Here is a 15,409-nt window from a genome sequence, read left to right on the forward strand (position 1 = left end):
ATATATTTTTTAAATGGATGAGAGTAGGTATAAGTCACTAGAGCATTTAGATTCTTTTGGATACATATCAAAGTATAATGTAACAGTTCTATTGTAATATTTACAATCTGCCCAAAATTATACCCTTTGCAGCTATTTAAATTGATATCCATTAATAATTTCTTAATATCCATTAAAATGTGGAAGGGGTATGTAGTTTTTCTAATTCTTTTAGGTGATACAGAGAAAAATGTTTGGAAACCATTGAACTGCACTCTAGACTCCACAGCATGAAGCCAGTACTCTGTAGTGTGACCTTCAAGGTTCTTCACAGTGTAGCCCCTTCCTAATCACTCTTCCTTTCCCATGGACCCGAATTCTAGCCTTGGCCAACTCTTCTCTTTCTCACCTCCAAGTCTTCAAAAAAAAATGCTACTACTGTGTCCCTGGAAAGCCTTTTCTGTCTTTTTTTTTTTTTTGATGAATGAGGTCCTTCTTTCCCTTAAGACTCGGCTCTTCCAAGAAGCCATCACAGGTAGTTTCTTCCTCCTCTCTGCTCCCAAAGCCCTCACAGCTCCCTCTAGCACAACACAGGCTGCTGGGATCGTCATTTAGGCATCAGTCTTCCCTGCTGCTCTGTGTCTTCTCTCATGCACCTTTGCATCCTCAAGCTCCTGAGCACAGGGCAGGGGGTCATAAGAGTGTGTTGAATAAGTAATAGGATGGATGGGTCCAGGCATCTCCGCTCGCATTCCTTTATTATTAATTTTTAATGTATTACTAAATTAGCTAAACAGTCATCCTGTGTCTCTCCACACAGCCTGCTAGTTTCTTCTTCCCGCCTTGCTTGGGCCTGCTCCCCCTTCAGTGCCCTCAGCCCTCACTTTCACCAGTACTTGTCCAACACGCTGCCTCTCATTGTCCATGTTCTTGGCAAACTTGGCAGTTTGGAACTCGCTGAGCATTTTCTCATAAAAACAATGTTCTACACAGCCTCACCCACCCGAGTGTAGTCAAAGTACTGGATATCTACAATAAAAGAAAATTCATCCCTAGAAAAATAAAAATGTTGGTAATGCAACACATTTTTCAAAGATGAGTTTCTGTGTTTTTATTTTTAAAAGTGTTCATGGAGAATATGCCCCTTCCCTGTGGATGTCTTAGAAAGAGGGAGGGGGGCTAACATTTGTTAAATGCCTACTCTGTTCCAGACACCCTGTGCATTTTATGTGATGTGTCACTTAAGCCTCACAACAGTTTCGCCAGGTGCGTCAGATAGCCTTTGCTGTGTTAAAGACCACCCCACACTTGCACAGCGATCATTTGTTAGCTCCTGATGCTGTGAGTTGAACACATCTGGGTGATTCTTCAGCTGGTCTCCCCTGGGCTCACTCCTACAGCTGCACTCAGCTGGTGGATGGAGGAATGGCAGGGTCTGGATAATCTAGAATGGCCTCGCTCATAAACCTGGTAGTTGGCAGGCGGTTGGCGAGGTCACCTCAGTTTCCTTTTATGGGGCCTCTCCAGCAAGCTGGCTCAAGCTCACGGCTTCAATGTTAAAGAAGGCAAAAGTGGTAGCTTTCTGAGGGCTTGGTTCCAGTCTGACACCCTGTCCCTCCCTCCACATGTTACTGGTCAAAGCAAGTCACAAGGCCAGATTCAAAGGGCTGGGAAATAAACACCACCTCTGTATGGGAGGAAGTGCAGAAAATTTGTGGTCATCTTTAATATACCACACAAGGGGCATTATTTTTATTGCATTCTGTGCATGCCAAAATCCAGGCTTAGACAGTTTTACTATCCTGCCAAACACCAGCTAAGTATAAAAGCAGGAGCTAAGCCCAGGTCTGCCTGAACTCCCAATTCCTCTACTCCTACTATACCATAGCATCTCAAGTAGCCTTCATTTCCCTCCTTTCCATTCCCTTCCTTCTCCTCCAAGCAGAGGAAAAGGCTGAAGGTGCAGGATGATTCGTACCTGGGTTGTGTGCCACCATCTCTGGCTTGGTAACTAGTATCTTAGGGAAATAAGGCTGACAGTAGGATACATTTTAAGTGATTATTTTCATAACTTTCTTTCTTGTTTTCTTTTCTTTTCACCAAATATCGTGGTGTTCAGGTTGCATCTCTTCTGCTTATTGGCCACATACTAGGCAAGGCACTTAACCACCCTGAGCCTCTGTGTGCTCATCTGTGAAATGAGAGTAATCATTCCTGCGTCTGTGAGTTGTTGTGAAGTTTGAATGAGACAATAATGTATGCAAAAACACTTTGAAAACTGTAGGGCACGCTCTGGCAACGTGATGAATTATTTATGCCCCTACTCAGGGTCAAAAAGGAAGTGCAGTCACGCTGACTGTGGCTCTGACAACTCCAGGTGCTTTCAAGGCTTGTCAACGCAGTGCAGGCTTCACACAAATGGGAAATCTAATAGACTGCTCTCTGCAGTTGGCTGCATTTCCAGCCAGCGCAGATATGATTATAATTAGAGTTTCAAGAGTTCTGTTTCACTTCAAAAGGATTCCATGGCACAGTCTGCAGTCTACCTGAGGTATGTGGCCAGAAGCGGATTCCTGTGGCAGGTGTTTTCATTTGGGCCCATTTGCTTTTTTTTTTATTATTTTAAACACTATCAGGAGTGTCTGTTCTATTATATTCATTATTTCTCAGATGCCAGGTGAGAAGAGATTTTCCACGTATAAGTTTTAAGACGGTCACCACTGAGCAAAATGCATAGCTCTCGTTCCCCCGCTCACTCCCTAAATGAACAGCAGCTTGGACAAACTCACTTTAACAGAGCCAGGCCTTTTATTAGCAGAGAATAGTCTGTAATGGGAGGAATGACTCTGCCCATGCATCTCTCCCAGGAAAAACATTCGTTAACCTGTCAAGGAAGTGAAACCTCTTACTAGAAACTGTAGAAAAGTCAATTTCTTCATTCTCGCTGCTAAAAGATTCAGAACATACCTCACCGCAGACCTTAAATTAACAGCGCAACTAGAAGGAGAGCTGAGCCCACTGGAGTCAGGCGGCGATGGCCAAGTGCGCAGGACTCCAAATCAAAGCTGAGCCCAACCTGGGCGTTCACTATTTCAAACCCCAATATCTGCTTTTCTACAGGGTCCTTTTCATCGTCATAACTATTCCCCAGGCAAAGTGATGATAGTGGCAAATTCACCCAGTCTTCAGAGACAAATGACTTTTTTTGGCTTCTTTTTATCTATCTAATGATTTTCCAATTTTAGCCAGCAGTGCTAAGGAGCCACAGCAGTCGCAAGAGTCCTTGGTGGGATTTCTCTGAATAAACTCAGAAGAAAAGCCCAGATCTGTTAGTACAAAGAGGCAGGTTGGTCTTGAACAGCCCAATTTGCTTTATATTCGTCCTTCTAAGCCATGGATTAAAACAAATGCAAATACGTGCTGGAGTTGAATTTTCAGGGGAAGGAAACAGCATCCAAGGTTTACGATCATTGGAGTCACTAGGAATGGACACTCCTCAAGGACAAATTTCAGTAAAGATTACCTTATGCCCCATGCTCACCCAATGTTCCTGCTACACTGCACTATTGTGAGTTTTCAATTCCTGCATCTCATCCAGACTAGCATGCCATTGATTTTAAGAAACAATTATTTTAAGAACCAATGAGAAAGAAAAGTTGCCACTAACTAAAATGTGGAAAATATGGAGAAATATATTATACCATGCTCTTTCAGACCAAGTCTGGTTTCTCTCTTGTTTCTCCTTTTCTTCCACCTGCTCTGTCACAGTCTCTCCAAAACCACGTTCCACCTAGCATTTGACTGATATTTACCATCCAGTTCATGTGATTTGGGGAAGTATATTGTGAGCCCCCTATGCACAGGGATCATATTCTATCCATCTGGGGGCCCGTCAAAGCCATGTGAGGACACAATATTTATGCCCTTTTGCACCTTCCCCCATGTGAAGATGCAGCAAGAGGCACCATTTATGAAGCAGAAAGCAAGACTTCACCAGACACAAAATCTGCTGGTGCCTTGATCTTGGACTTCCCAGCATCCAGAACTGTGAGCAATAAATTTCTATGATTTATAAATTACTCAGTCTAAAGTATTTTGTTATAGCAGCAGGAATGGACTAAGACACCGCCCAATCTCCACCGTATTCTTCTTTGATTGTGAGCTGCGTGTCATGACCATTTGCTACAGAAGCTGATTGCCTGGCTCAACAGAGGGCACTGGTTGCTTTACACCAAAATAAGAAGTGGAGCCACGTCCAGAAGTGGAGACTGGAAGAGAGAGGAAGCAACGTGGGTGAGACGACTGAGCTGGGAAGCAACTGTAGGTGCATCCGTTAGCCCTTTGTAGGGATACCTCAGCGACAGACAACTGAAGTGTTACTCACGTGGCTCTCAAGTCAGCGCACTTCAAGCCAGTAAGCATCTCTTCCCTCCATTCTCTGAGCCAGGCACTGTGCCAGGCACTCAAAGTTAGAGATGGTAAGACCACATTCCTGCTCTCAAGGAACTTATGGTCTAACTATAAACTCTGAAAAATGAAGTTCCAGAAAGATAGGTACCTCGTTCAAAGTCACACTGTTTGTAAGTGGCTGATCCAGTATTTGAACACAGGTTTTTTTTTCGAAGCCTCTCCAACTACCCCAGATCTTCTTATCACATAGCAATATAATTACTTATCATTGTTCTTCAATTGCAATTGTTAAAATTTATTTAGTTCCACCCAACTTAATGGTGATTAACAGAGACATAAATCATGGTGTAAAAGTATATTACAAATGTTGAAAATATTTCCATGTATTAAATATATTTGACATATTGAAAATAAAAGTGAAATTTGTTATCTCTGGGTGAGTTGAGTGATGTTTATTATCTTTTTTATACTGTACTGTATTTGTAAATTTTTCAAACATGATATTACATTGTGTTCATATTTTTGAAAAGTTATTTTTTTAAATGAAACAAATTTATATGAAAATGCTTTTAGAGCATAAAGTGCTCATAAATGTCAGCTACTAAACTCCTTGCAATGTAGGAAACTCTCCAGTGTCATGCATGAGGTTAAAAGCACAGCCAATCGACCTTGATAGTGGATGGTGACAAATGCACCAGCAAGTGGGTGCTCTTGGAGCCCAGAAAGACCATGGTCATCAAGATTTCACTCTCTCAGATTTGGAGAGCCTCTCTTTGCTGAGACAGAGGGGACAGAACAATCAAGGCCAAAGCATCACCAGACATTGCAGTGTCTAGAAAGGTGAAAAGTTCTCCTTCCTTCATGGGAAAGTTCTCATTTTATAGAAGGTTTTATTTCTTTCTGTCTAAAAATGCCCAGTTGTATTGCTCACATCTGTTATCAGCCAGCTTCCCTCAAGGAATCCTGGTGGGGATTTGGTTTTAATGACACTATACATGTGAATTGGGTCCTTGGCTCCTTAAGCAGAGGGACGATAGTGAGCCTACTGCCAGGCCCAGACACCCTGGAACAACTTCATGTTGGGTGTAAACCTTCCCATGCCTCCTTAGACACAAACCTGTGCTAATAAGTGTCCATTCCTCTCATTGCAATGAGATCTAACAATTTCCTTTCACATACCTACTGATCTTTGACCAACCACTTTTGTATAGGAAAATAAAAGTCACTTTCCTTTAGAAAAAGGAGGCTTGGGCTTCCCCAGCAGTTCTTTAAATCAAGGCAAGTGCTAGAATCTTCTAGAAATGTCAGCCTAGCGGCTCTGGACATTCATACTTATCATATATCAAAGTAGTAGAAGGGACATATTCCTAACTTAATTTAATGCCCTTCTACGCACTTATCATGTTGATGCATGCTTTCCAGTAGTGTGCTTTATAGCTGCGAGGTGAAATAATATTTTACAATGTGTTATGATTTCAAAGGCACACTCAGTTTCACTTTTATCTCATTTAACCATCACAGCAGCCCTATGGGAAACATATTATTACCTACTTCATGAGGAGGAAACCAAGGCTCAGAAAGGCTGCATGGTGAGTCCAAGAATACAAGGTCAGGACTCAATCCCAGATCTTACAACTTTAAATGCCAGGCAATTTCCACCGCTTTTCCAAAATTAAACATTTGAACCTGGGTCTCCTGGTATGCAAGAGAACGTGTAATACGGGAATGATCTTATCCACGATGAAGCAGAAAGGAGAGAAAGAGGGGAAGAGAGAAGCTAATATCTATTGAGCTTCTACCTTGTGTGGGCTATTTTCCTTGTACTATCTCATTGAAGCATCCTCTCTTTCTCCCATGTGATTGAAAAGAAACAGAAATTAGCAAGATTAAATTACTTTCCCAAATTCACATAGCTCACCAGTGCAAAACTGGACTGACATCTCTAGGCCTTCTGATTCCCAAACCCACAATCTTCTCGCCACATTTTATATTTTAGTACAGCTCACAGTGCATTTACACACAGAGAAGATTTTAAAAGGCAAACAACAAATAAAAGTTCTCTCTTTCGGAAAGATTGATGTTCTTAACGACAGACAGACAGACACACACACACACACACACACACACACACACACACACATACGCACACACTTTCTTTCCCCTGGTCCCTCCAGCCCAGTTTCCCTGTGACACTGCTGACATATTCTTCTGCTCTCCGCAGGGTGTGTGCTGGTGGTATCCGTGATTGACCAGCTGGCTCAAGTTCACAACTCAACCGTGGAGGCCTCGATGGAGAGACTATGCAGCTACCTACCTGGTGAGTATGGAAAGGGTCATGCCGCCAGGCTCTGCTTGTCTTCCCACTCATGGGTCAGCATGACTGAGTTTGTACCCTGCACGTGCTTATGAAGCAGAATCAGGTCGTGTTGTTTCCTTGGGTGGATATTCTTATGGGGTTCATAGAAATTAAAATGGAAAAAAACAAACCACTCTAGGCAATTTCTCCCAGACATTCATTATCATCATGACAGAATGAAATTGCTGTGGACATTTAGGGAATAAAATGTTGAATGGCCAATTGTCATTTTATATGTCACATTAATAATGATTTGCTCACCTAGCAATCATTGCCTTAAGTACTAAGAAATCAAAATAATGGATAATTTTCAATAATTATTTTGTTAATTTGACCAACATATACATATTAAGATGCATACACAGACCTACCAACACAGAGTTTTAGACTAGGAAGACAACTGATCTCAAAAACCCAATGGAAAAATAATCCAGAACATTCCATTGATTTCAACTGGCTTATAATAAAGTCCCATAAACATCTTGCAAAAGAGGAAACTGATTGGTGGTTCAAACAAGTTGTATGTTTGTTTTTCAGTGTTAGCAGAAAAAAATAGTTAACTCTTTCCCTCATAGAATACTGTTACTTGAACAGTCATAATGAATAAACTTCTTTGAGAGTCAAAATTTTATTCTCTTAATGGGAACTAATTCATCAAGGACGCCTACGTTATTTTTTCTGTTAAGCAAGGTAGTTTGGCTAATGGTGGTTTTATCTTTGATAATACACAAACTCATGTATTTATAGTGTCCCAAATGGACCATTGTAAAGATTTTTACATACTTACATCAAAATTACATCTTTCTGTTGTGAAATTAAACCATGACAGATAAACCTGAAACCCTTTGGCTTCCCCTACGCTCTGTTCCATTCTCCCCCCACCTCCTTAGAAGGAACCACCCGTATGAACTTAATGGGTCCCCTTCTTGTCAGATTTTATACTTACGCATTCACTTGTGTGAATCCATAAACAAAGTATAGTATTGTTCTGCCAGTGATTTTTTAAAATCTTTTCTTGGTAAAAAGAAGACAAATGCAGAAAATCATGTAAAGCAAATGTATAGCTTCATCAGTTTATGAAAGGTGAGCACCTTTGTGAATATACAGAGTTTACAAGGGTAACGGACAGATAGAGAGCACCCCTAGAAGGACTCCCCCTTGTCCCATCCCATCCTCCCTCTCCTGCAAAAGAACAATGTCCTGAATTTTATGGTAATCATTTCTTTGCCCCTCTTTATAGTTTTATCACCCATGTGGCATCCCTGGACACCATAACCTTGCCCAGCATTTAATTTTTTGATGTGTCTTTAAGTCTATTTTAACTTGCAAATTTCCTTTCCACTCCTTCCTTTTTCTTATGATATAGCTGTGGAATTGGACCTGTAGAGTTTCCCCCAGTCTGGATGGCGCTGGTTGCATTCCTGTGTTTTAATTGAGTCTGTTTTTCTGTGCTCTGTATTTCCTGAAAATTGACAGCTTGACCAAAGACTTGATCAGACTCCAGTTTGATTCCTTTGGCAAGAGTATAAGTGGGTTTGTTTTCTTCCTTCAGAAGGCCACAATAAGTGGCTTCATTTTCTTTCTTTTTGTGATGTTAGCAGCTATTGATGTTAAATGATGAGATTTATTAATTTATTGGGGATTAAAAATTGTGACATTCTAATCTATCATTCTTATCTTTCATTTATAAATTCAGATATTAGATAATTCCCCCTCTTCCTCATTGTACTTTAGAAACATTTTTTTTTCCACAGTACCTAGTGGCATTGTTGGGAAATGCCATATAGGAAAGGCAGGATAAATGCTTGATTCTTTTCCTTTATTTATCAGTTTTCAAAATAATGCATTGGTTTTCTATTACCATCTCAAAGCAATCAATTAGTTTTCTTTAAAATATCATCATGAATTTAAGCATACGTGATGGGTTTCGGTCAATTGCAATTATTATCCTTCCGAAGCTCAAATGGTTCCATTGAGCTTTGACCAGTGGCAGCCTCTTCAGGTTGACTCCTGAGTCCTTCTGGCGTGAGCCTAGGTAACCTCACTAACTGGCACGACAAGGTGTTCCAGCCCTGTCTTATACATTTCTAGCCACAGGCTTGAAATTGATCATTTCTCTTAACATCCCCATTTTCTTTTGGTGAGAAATAATATTTCAAGACCACGATCTGCGTGTTCATTGCTACTGAGTTGGCCATTCTTTCTAGGCCTCACAGTGGGCAGCAATAGGAAATATCTGTATGTAAATTTACATGAATCATTTTTAAGATAAAATATCCGAGGAGTTCATACTGACATTTCAAATTCAAATTCAGAACTACAGATTTTTTTCCTTAATCTCTTCTCTATTATAGCTGTATCTCCTTTTTTCCACACAAAGTCTCTCTTTTCACACAAAGTTTTAGTTGCCAAGGATAAAGGAATTGATAGAATTAAAATATCCCATAATTACTCCTTTATGTATCCCTCATTGTACATATAACAGTCCCAAAATATCAGTTCTAACGCTGCCATTATTAATACATTTTATCTTTATTGAGAGCAGTTAAAATTATTTTTTGCATATGCCTTTCCACTTTCTCTACTTTGTTTTGTCATTATACTACATTGTCTGAGCATAGAATCATTACATAAAATACTTGTTTCTTTTTTGCTCTCATTTGATCTTAGCTCCATCAACAACTGTGTGATTAATGTTCACCACCAGCCCTTATGTGGATGTCTCTCTACTTGAGTTGTTGTGTAAAGTTCATTCCTCAGGAAGAGTTCATGAGAAAAACATTCCCTGACTCCTTGCATGTTGGTAGTAGACTGTCTCCACCCTTTATACCTGAAAATCAGTGTTTTTCTGGATATAAAATCCACGGCATACAATTTCTTTCCCTAAGCATCTTAAATATATTATTAAAAAAAAAAAAAAAAACTACCGATAATCTAATTTTCTTTTTTCTTGTAAGTCATTTGCTGTTTTTGCCTTGAAATTCAGAGGATTCTTTTTCTTTTTCCTATAAAGCTTAGTTATCTAACTAGAATATATCTTGGCGTTAGCTGTTGTATATTGATGTTCTCAGGCATGCAGTGTACTCTCTCAATGTAATTTCAAATATATATTTTCTAATTTTAGGAAAGTTTTTAGCATTTGTTCAGTTTCCTTGGTTTGGTTTTCTTCTTCTGGGATTTCTTACTTATATTTTGAAGTGTCTTTGCCTGCCTTCAATATCTTACCTATCTCTTAAATACCTTTTATCTCTTCATTTTTTTGTCTTAAAATTGTTCTTCCTTTTCACCTTCTGTTTCACTTAAAACATCATCTATTTTTTTTTTACTGCTTTTGTGTTCATTCTAGTTTAGATTTCACTTCTTTGTTAATTTTTTAATTCTTCCCTGAGTTCTTTTATTCCATATCTGAGTTTTTCTAATTCTGATTTCTGCTGTTCTTTCACATCTTACACCATTTTATTAATGCCTCTTAGCTCGTTTTGAAATAATATGCTGTTTTGATATCTTTTTTTGGCATGATTTTCTGGCATGCTTCTACTATCTGTAGGGATGTTATTCTGTTCCTTAATCTTTTTTTTTTCTTATAATAACTTTGTATGGGAGTTGACCCAGATACATTTCTGCTGCTCATTTTTATGTGAAATTCTTTTTCAAAAACTCTTAGAAAGAGAGGGGGTTCAGGGTAGTTTTTCTAAATGCACAGAGCCCCTTCTTCTGTTGTTTTGGGGTAGTGTTTAAAAAAATGATGGCAGCTTGCTTTCTGGGGTTTCCTGACTCCGTTCCCCCACCCACTTTTATCTGGACTTTCTATCTTCTTTCTAGTCGGCTCAATTTTTATTCCCAACCCAGCAGTTTCTCCTCAGTGTGGGCCCTGTCCTGGGAGGGAGCTCCTGTGGGTCTGTTCCTAGAGTTTGTGAGTACCAGACCACTCCAGCCCCTTCCTCCTTCTAACCGTGAGCTCCCTGCACTCACCAGCTACTGCAGTGGGCAAAACCCCTCCCAGTTTCAAATGCTGCTCTCTGATTGGCCCTATCTCAACAACTGTCAGCCATTCATGGATTCTCCTGTTCTCAGGTTTATCTCACATCCATCACTTTCCTCTACTTTCTCTGCTACATAAGTTGATGACCTGTAGGTCTTGTGGTTGTGAAGTGGTTTAGTCTTACCTACTTTCATGTTGGGGTTCATGGAGATACCTAGTTTTGTTGTAACTGCTATCTATGGGTTTTCGGTTTTGCTACCCAGGTGCTTTTGTGTGTGTATGTGGAGATTCAAAGAGATTCCAAAATTCCACTGCCTCCACCATCATCTTTCCATAATTCTTCTCTGTAGAGGCTTTAATTTTACACCAACGGCCTGTTATATGCATTGCTGTGCAACTTTTGTTTTTCACTCAACATTATGTTTTTAATATCTATACATGTTAACATATATAGACCCAGGTCAAGCCTCTTAATTGCTCTACAGTTCTTTACCATATAAATGCTCTGTGTTTTATTTATCTCCCTATTATTGAACATTCATAATCTGTTATGAATGTTACTTGATATTTTCACAGCTATAAGTTAGAGAAGATGAGAGAAAATATTACCATTTTACAAAAGGAAAAAAGTGAAGAACAGTTAGAAGTATCTCTAGGTCTTGCTTTAACTGGTTGACATTTCTGTCTGGTAGACCACACTGACAGGTATAACCATTTGTACCTTGAGTTTGACATTCTCTCTTTAAGCAAGTTGTAGTGTTCAAAGGTGAAAGACTGACTAAAACTCCTATTTCCTACATTATCCCCTCTTCTTAATGTGCTAGCAAAATATAAAACAACTTGAAACAGGGTTTCTGATTTTCAAGGTACTACCTTGGTTCCTCCTGGCTTAGAACAGCAGATGTCAGAGCCTATGGAGGTCAAACAAGAGGCGAAAAGGCAGATTCTGGTGAAGTGGAAGTTAACATTTCACCAAGGGAAATAAGGTAGATATTATGGGTTTCAGTGGTGGATTGCCTTTTCAATGGGTGGAATTTCAAAGGATTAAGAAAGCTGTCTGGAATTATTTTCATTTTATCAATTAACATTTTACCTCCAGATGTGAATACAGCACTCAGTTCAGGTGAAAGGGTCGTTACATTTGACAGATGCAAAGACAGGGTGGACAGTTATTGTTCCCTTCTATGGCTGTGGAAAACAGTGTGCAGAATGGTTGTGCAAGTTGTATGGGATCACAAAGATAAGAGTGTCTCTGAGCTCAGAATTTCTCCCAGAAACATAACAGGCTTGGCTCACAGAGTCTATGTGAACCCGGTATTACCTTCTGTCAGGTAACCAGGAGAATGGGTGGGAGGGAGGTACAAGGAGGTAAATTGTGCACATAAACACACAATTATTTTTTAAAAAATTCTTTTTAAGTGTTACTTTCACCTCCAAAGCTAAACAAGTACAAAATAAAACATAACCTTAGCAGGGAAATCACGTAAGCAACATTGCTGAGAATAATCTCTCGGGAAATCATGTTGCCCTTCCCTGTGCCTGAGAAGACAGTTTTTTCAAGTTGTGCAAAGCATTTATGACCTTCAGTTTCACCCACTGCTTTTGCCTCCAGCTCTCATTAGTAAACACCTTGGAAAAATCTCAGAATTGTTAATGGAAAAATGATTAATGGAATCATTCTCACTAGGGGTCAACAGAATCAGATGCCCTGAGAGTCTTGCCAGAACTTCACTTTCTTGGGTCACCTATGCAAAAGTCTTATCTTGATGAAATATGATAGTTAAAAACTCATGGAGACTGAAAATGGGGAAGGCAACTCTCCTCACACTCTGTAGGTTCTGAAAATCTACATGCATCCTGGAATTCATAGTCACAAAACTGTGTGATAAATTGGTCTCACTATGTTTCAGGTTTCTCATAGTTAATGTACAGCAATGTCTGTGATACCTGCAGTAGATAAGGCATCAAATAAAATGTCCTCAGCATATTGAAAGGTACGCTATGAATAACGAGGGCTTCTGGAGTCAAAGATTTTAACCTCAGTTGATTGATATGTCTGTGATCTTAAGTTCTCTAAGCCTTGATGTTCTTTTCTATAAAATGAGGATAAAAATAACCACTCCCACAAAAGATTCTTATGAGAAAGGAAATAATGGTAAACATGTAGGTGACTTACACATTGGAATGTCCTAGGTTTTATTTAAACACACATGTGTACACACCTAATAGACGATGACTGCTCAATTGATCTTTTTTTAACCCTTTTTTGCCCTTTGGAATGGCCACGCTTCCTTTTTTCCTATGCTGTTCCAAGTCCCTACTCTTTGAATCTGTAGAAATCAAATACTCTTGTACCTTCCTAGCCACAGGCAGGGGTTAACAGTATAATTTTTACGTTAGGTAAGTTACTTTCAATGTGTTAAGGCCAATCTTTTCTTCAGTTGTATCAATAGCTGTCAGGTTACCATCTGATCATGGCTAACTGGGGATATCTGGCTCTTTCTGGAGATTTTGCCAATTTCTGCTCTACATCTTCCATGTTGATCTCAGAATCTCATGTCCCTCATCAGCCTTTGCTCCTGGGGCCTCTCAAGCTAACAATCACAGACTCCATTAGAAGAAACTGATCATTCCAGTGGTCCTGCTCAGAGTGTGGGACAACCCTGCGGCCACATGCTTTTACTTGAGCTGAACAGAATTCTGAAAAACACACACACGCGTACAAACACCTCTTATCTTATGGGAAATAAGATGAATTTTCTCTGCCTTTTGGCCAGTACTGAAAGTTTATCAAAAAGCACCCTCATGTCCATTTTTAAATTGCTCTGCTCTAGGCTAAACTAGTTCTACCTCAGCAATACTTTAAACTTGCTTCCAAAGTGACTTGCTCCCTCACTTAATTTTGAATGTCTCTCATAAAAGTCTCCAAACTTAGCAGACGTGATAATGAAGGGACCCAGATCCTACACCCACATTTTTCAGATGTGGAAATGAAAGTCCGGAGGGGGAAAGCAGCTTCTCCAAGATCAGAAGCCAGCGAGCTGGTGAAGGAACTCGGGTCTCTGAGTACTACGACATCAAAGCTTCTTGACTCTCTGCACGATGGCCCGCCTAAAAAGAAGCACCTAAGGGGGAGGGGATGTGTTTTTAAAACAATGTTATTAAGATATAACTCACATACCATACAATCCACCCATTTAAACTGTACAATTCAGTGGTCTTTAGTATATTCCCAGTTGTGCATCCAAAACCACAATCAATTTTAGAATATTTTCATTACATCAAAATGAAACTCCATGACCCCTAGCCATCACCCCCAAATACCATCCTCCCCAGCCCTAAGCAACCACTAGTCTACTTTCTGTCTCTGTGAATTTGCCCATTCTGGGCATTTCATTTAAATTGAATCATACAGTATGTGGCCTTTTGTGACTGGTTTCTTTCCCTTAGTATAACGTTTCAGAGGCTCGTCCATGTTACAGCATGTATCAAACTTTGTTACTTTTTATGACTGAATACTAATATTCCATCACATGCATATAGCACATTTGTTTATCAGTTTATTAGTTGATGGGCATTTGAGTAGTTTCTACTTCTTGGCCTTCATGCAAAATACTGCTATGAATATTTGTGTGCAGTTTTTGTGTGAACATATATTTTTGGTTCTCTCAGGTATATATAATAGGTAGGCATAGAATTGCTGAATTACATGGGAACTCTATGTTAAGCAATTCAAGGAACTGCTAGACTGTAGTATTTAGACTGGTTACCAAAGGGGCTGCACCATTTTACATTCCCTCAAGCATGTATAAGGCTTATATTTTCTCTACATACTCACCAATCTTGCTATTATTTCTCTTTTTTATTACAATACATTATAGTAAGTGTGAAGTTGTGTCTCATTTTAGCTTTGATTTGCATTTCCTTGATAGCTAATGATGTTGAGCATCTTTCTATGTGTTTTCTGGAAATTTGTTTATCTTCTTTGGAAAAATATATATTCAGTTCCTTTGCACGTATTTTAATGGGACTATTTGTCTTTTTATTATTGAGTTATAATGGTCCTTTGTATATTCTAGTACTATGTGCTAGATATGTTCACAAAAATTTTCTCCCATTCTGTGGGTAGTCTTTTTCCTTTCTTGATGATATTCTTTGAAGCACAAAGTTTTTTTTTATTGTAACGAAGTCAAATTTTTATGGTAACAAAGTCTACCAATCCACAAACATGGATTTCTATTTATTACAGTCCTCTTTAACTTCTTTTAACAATGTAGTTTTCAGAGTATATGCTTTGTATTATTTTTGTTAAATTTATTCCTAAACATTTAATTCTTTTCAATGCTATTATAAATGGAATTGTTTTTCTTTGTTGTGGCATTTTATTTTTTTAATTTATTTTATTTTTTAAGGGGGTACAATGTTTTTATTACGATATCTTATAACATGCTTAAGTCAAGACATTTGGTGTGCCCATCAACAGAATAGAGTTCATTGAACTCAGTAGGTAAGTTTTTATTCCATACCCCCCACCCTCCTCCTTTTTTGGTTTTCATATCCTTTATGTTGCTTTGTGCTAATGGATGTGTACCCATCCATTAGCTCCCACTTATTAGTGAGAACATATGTTGTTTGATTTTCCGTCCCTGAGATACTTCACTCAGGATAATGGTCTCCAATTC

General features: G+C 39.1%; 1 protein-coding gene across 3 annotated transcripts in view; it reads left to right on the forward strand.

The window, feature by feature from the left end:
* Window positions 1-15,409, forward strand: part of AOAH (acyloxyacyl hydrolase (neutrophil)) — a 220,309-nt gene that overhangs the window by 27,887 nt on the left and 177,013 nt on the right. For all 3 annotated transcript variants that reach the window (XM_012638764.1, XM_012638766.1, XM_012638767.1), the window contains exon 2: window positions 6,611-6,706. In XM_012638764.1, the coding sequence (XP_012494218.1) occupies window positions 6,611-6,706 (96 nt within the window). The remainder of the gene's footprint in view (window positions 1-6,610; window positions 6,707-15,409) is intronic.

This window comes from Propithecus coquereli, unplaced genomic scaffold (genome assembly GCF_000956105.1).
Source record: "Propithecus coquereli isolate 6110/MARCELLA unplaced genomic scaffold, Pcoq_1.0 Scaffold134, whole genome shotgun sequence".
In the NCBI taxonomy this organism is placed as follows: domain Eukaryota; kingdom Metazoa; phylum Chordata; class Mammalia; order Primates; family Indriidae; genus Propithecus; species Propithecus coquereli.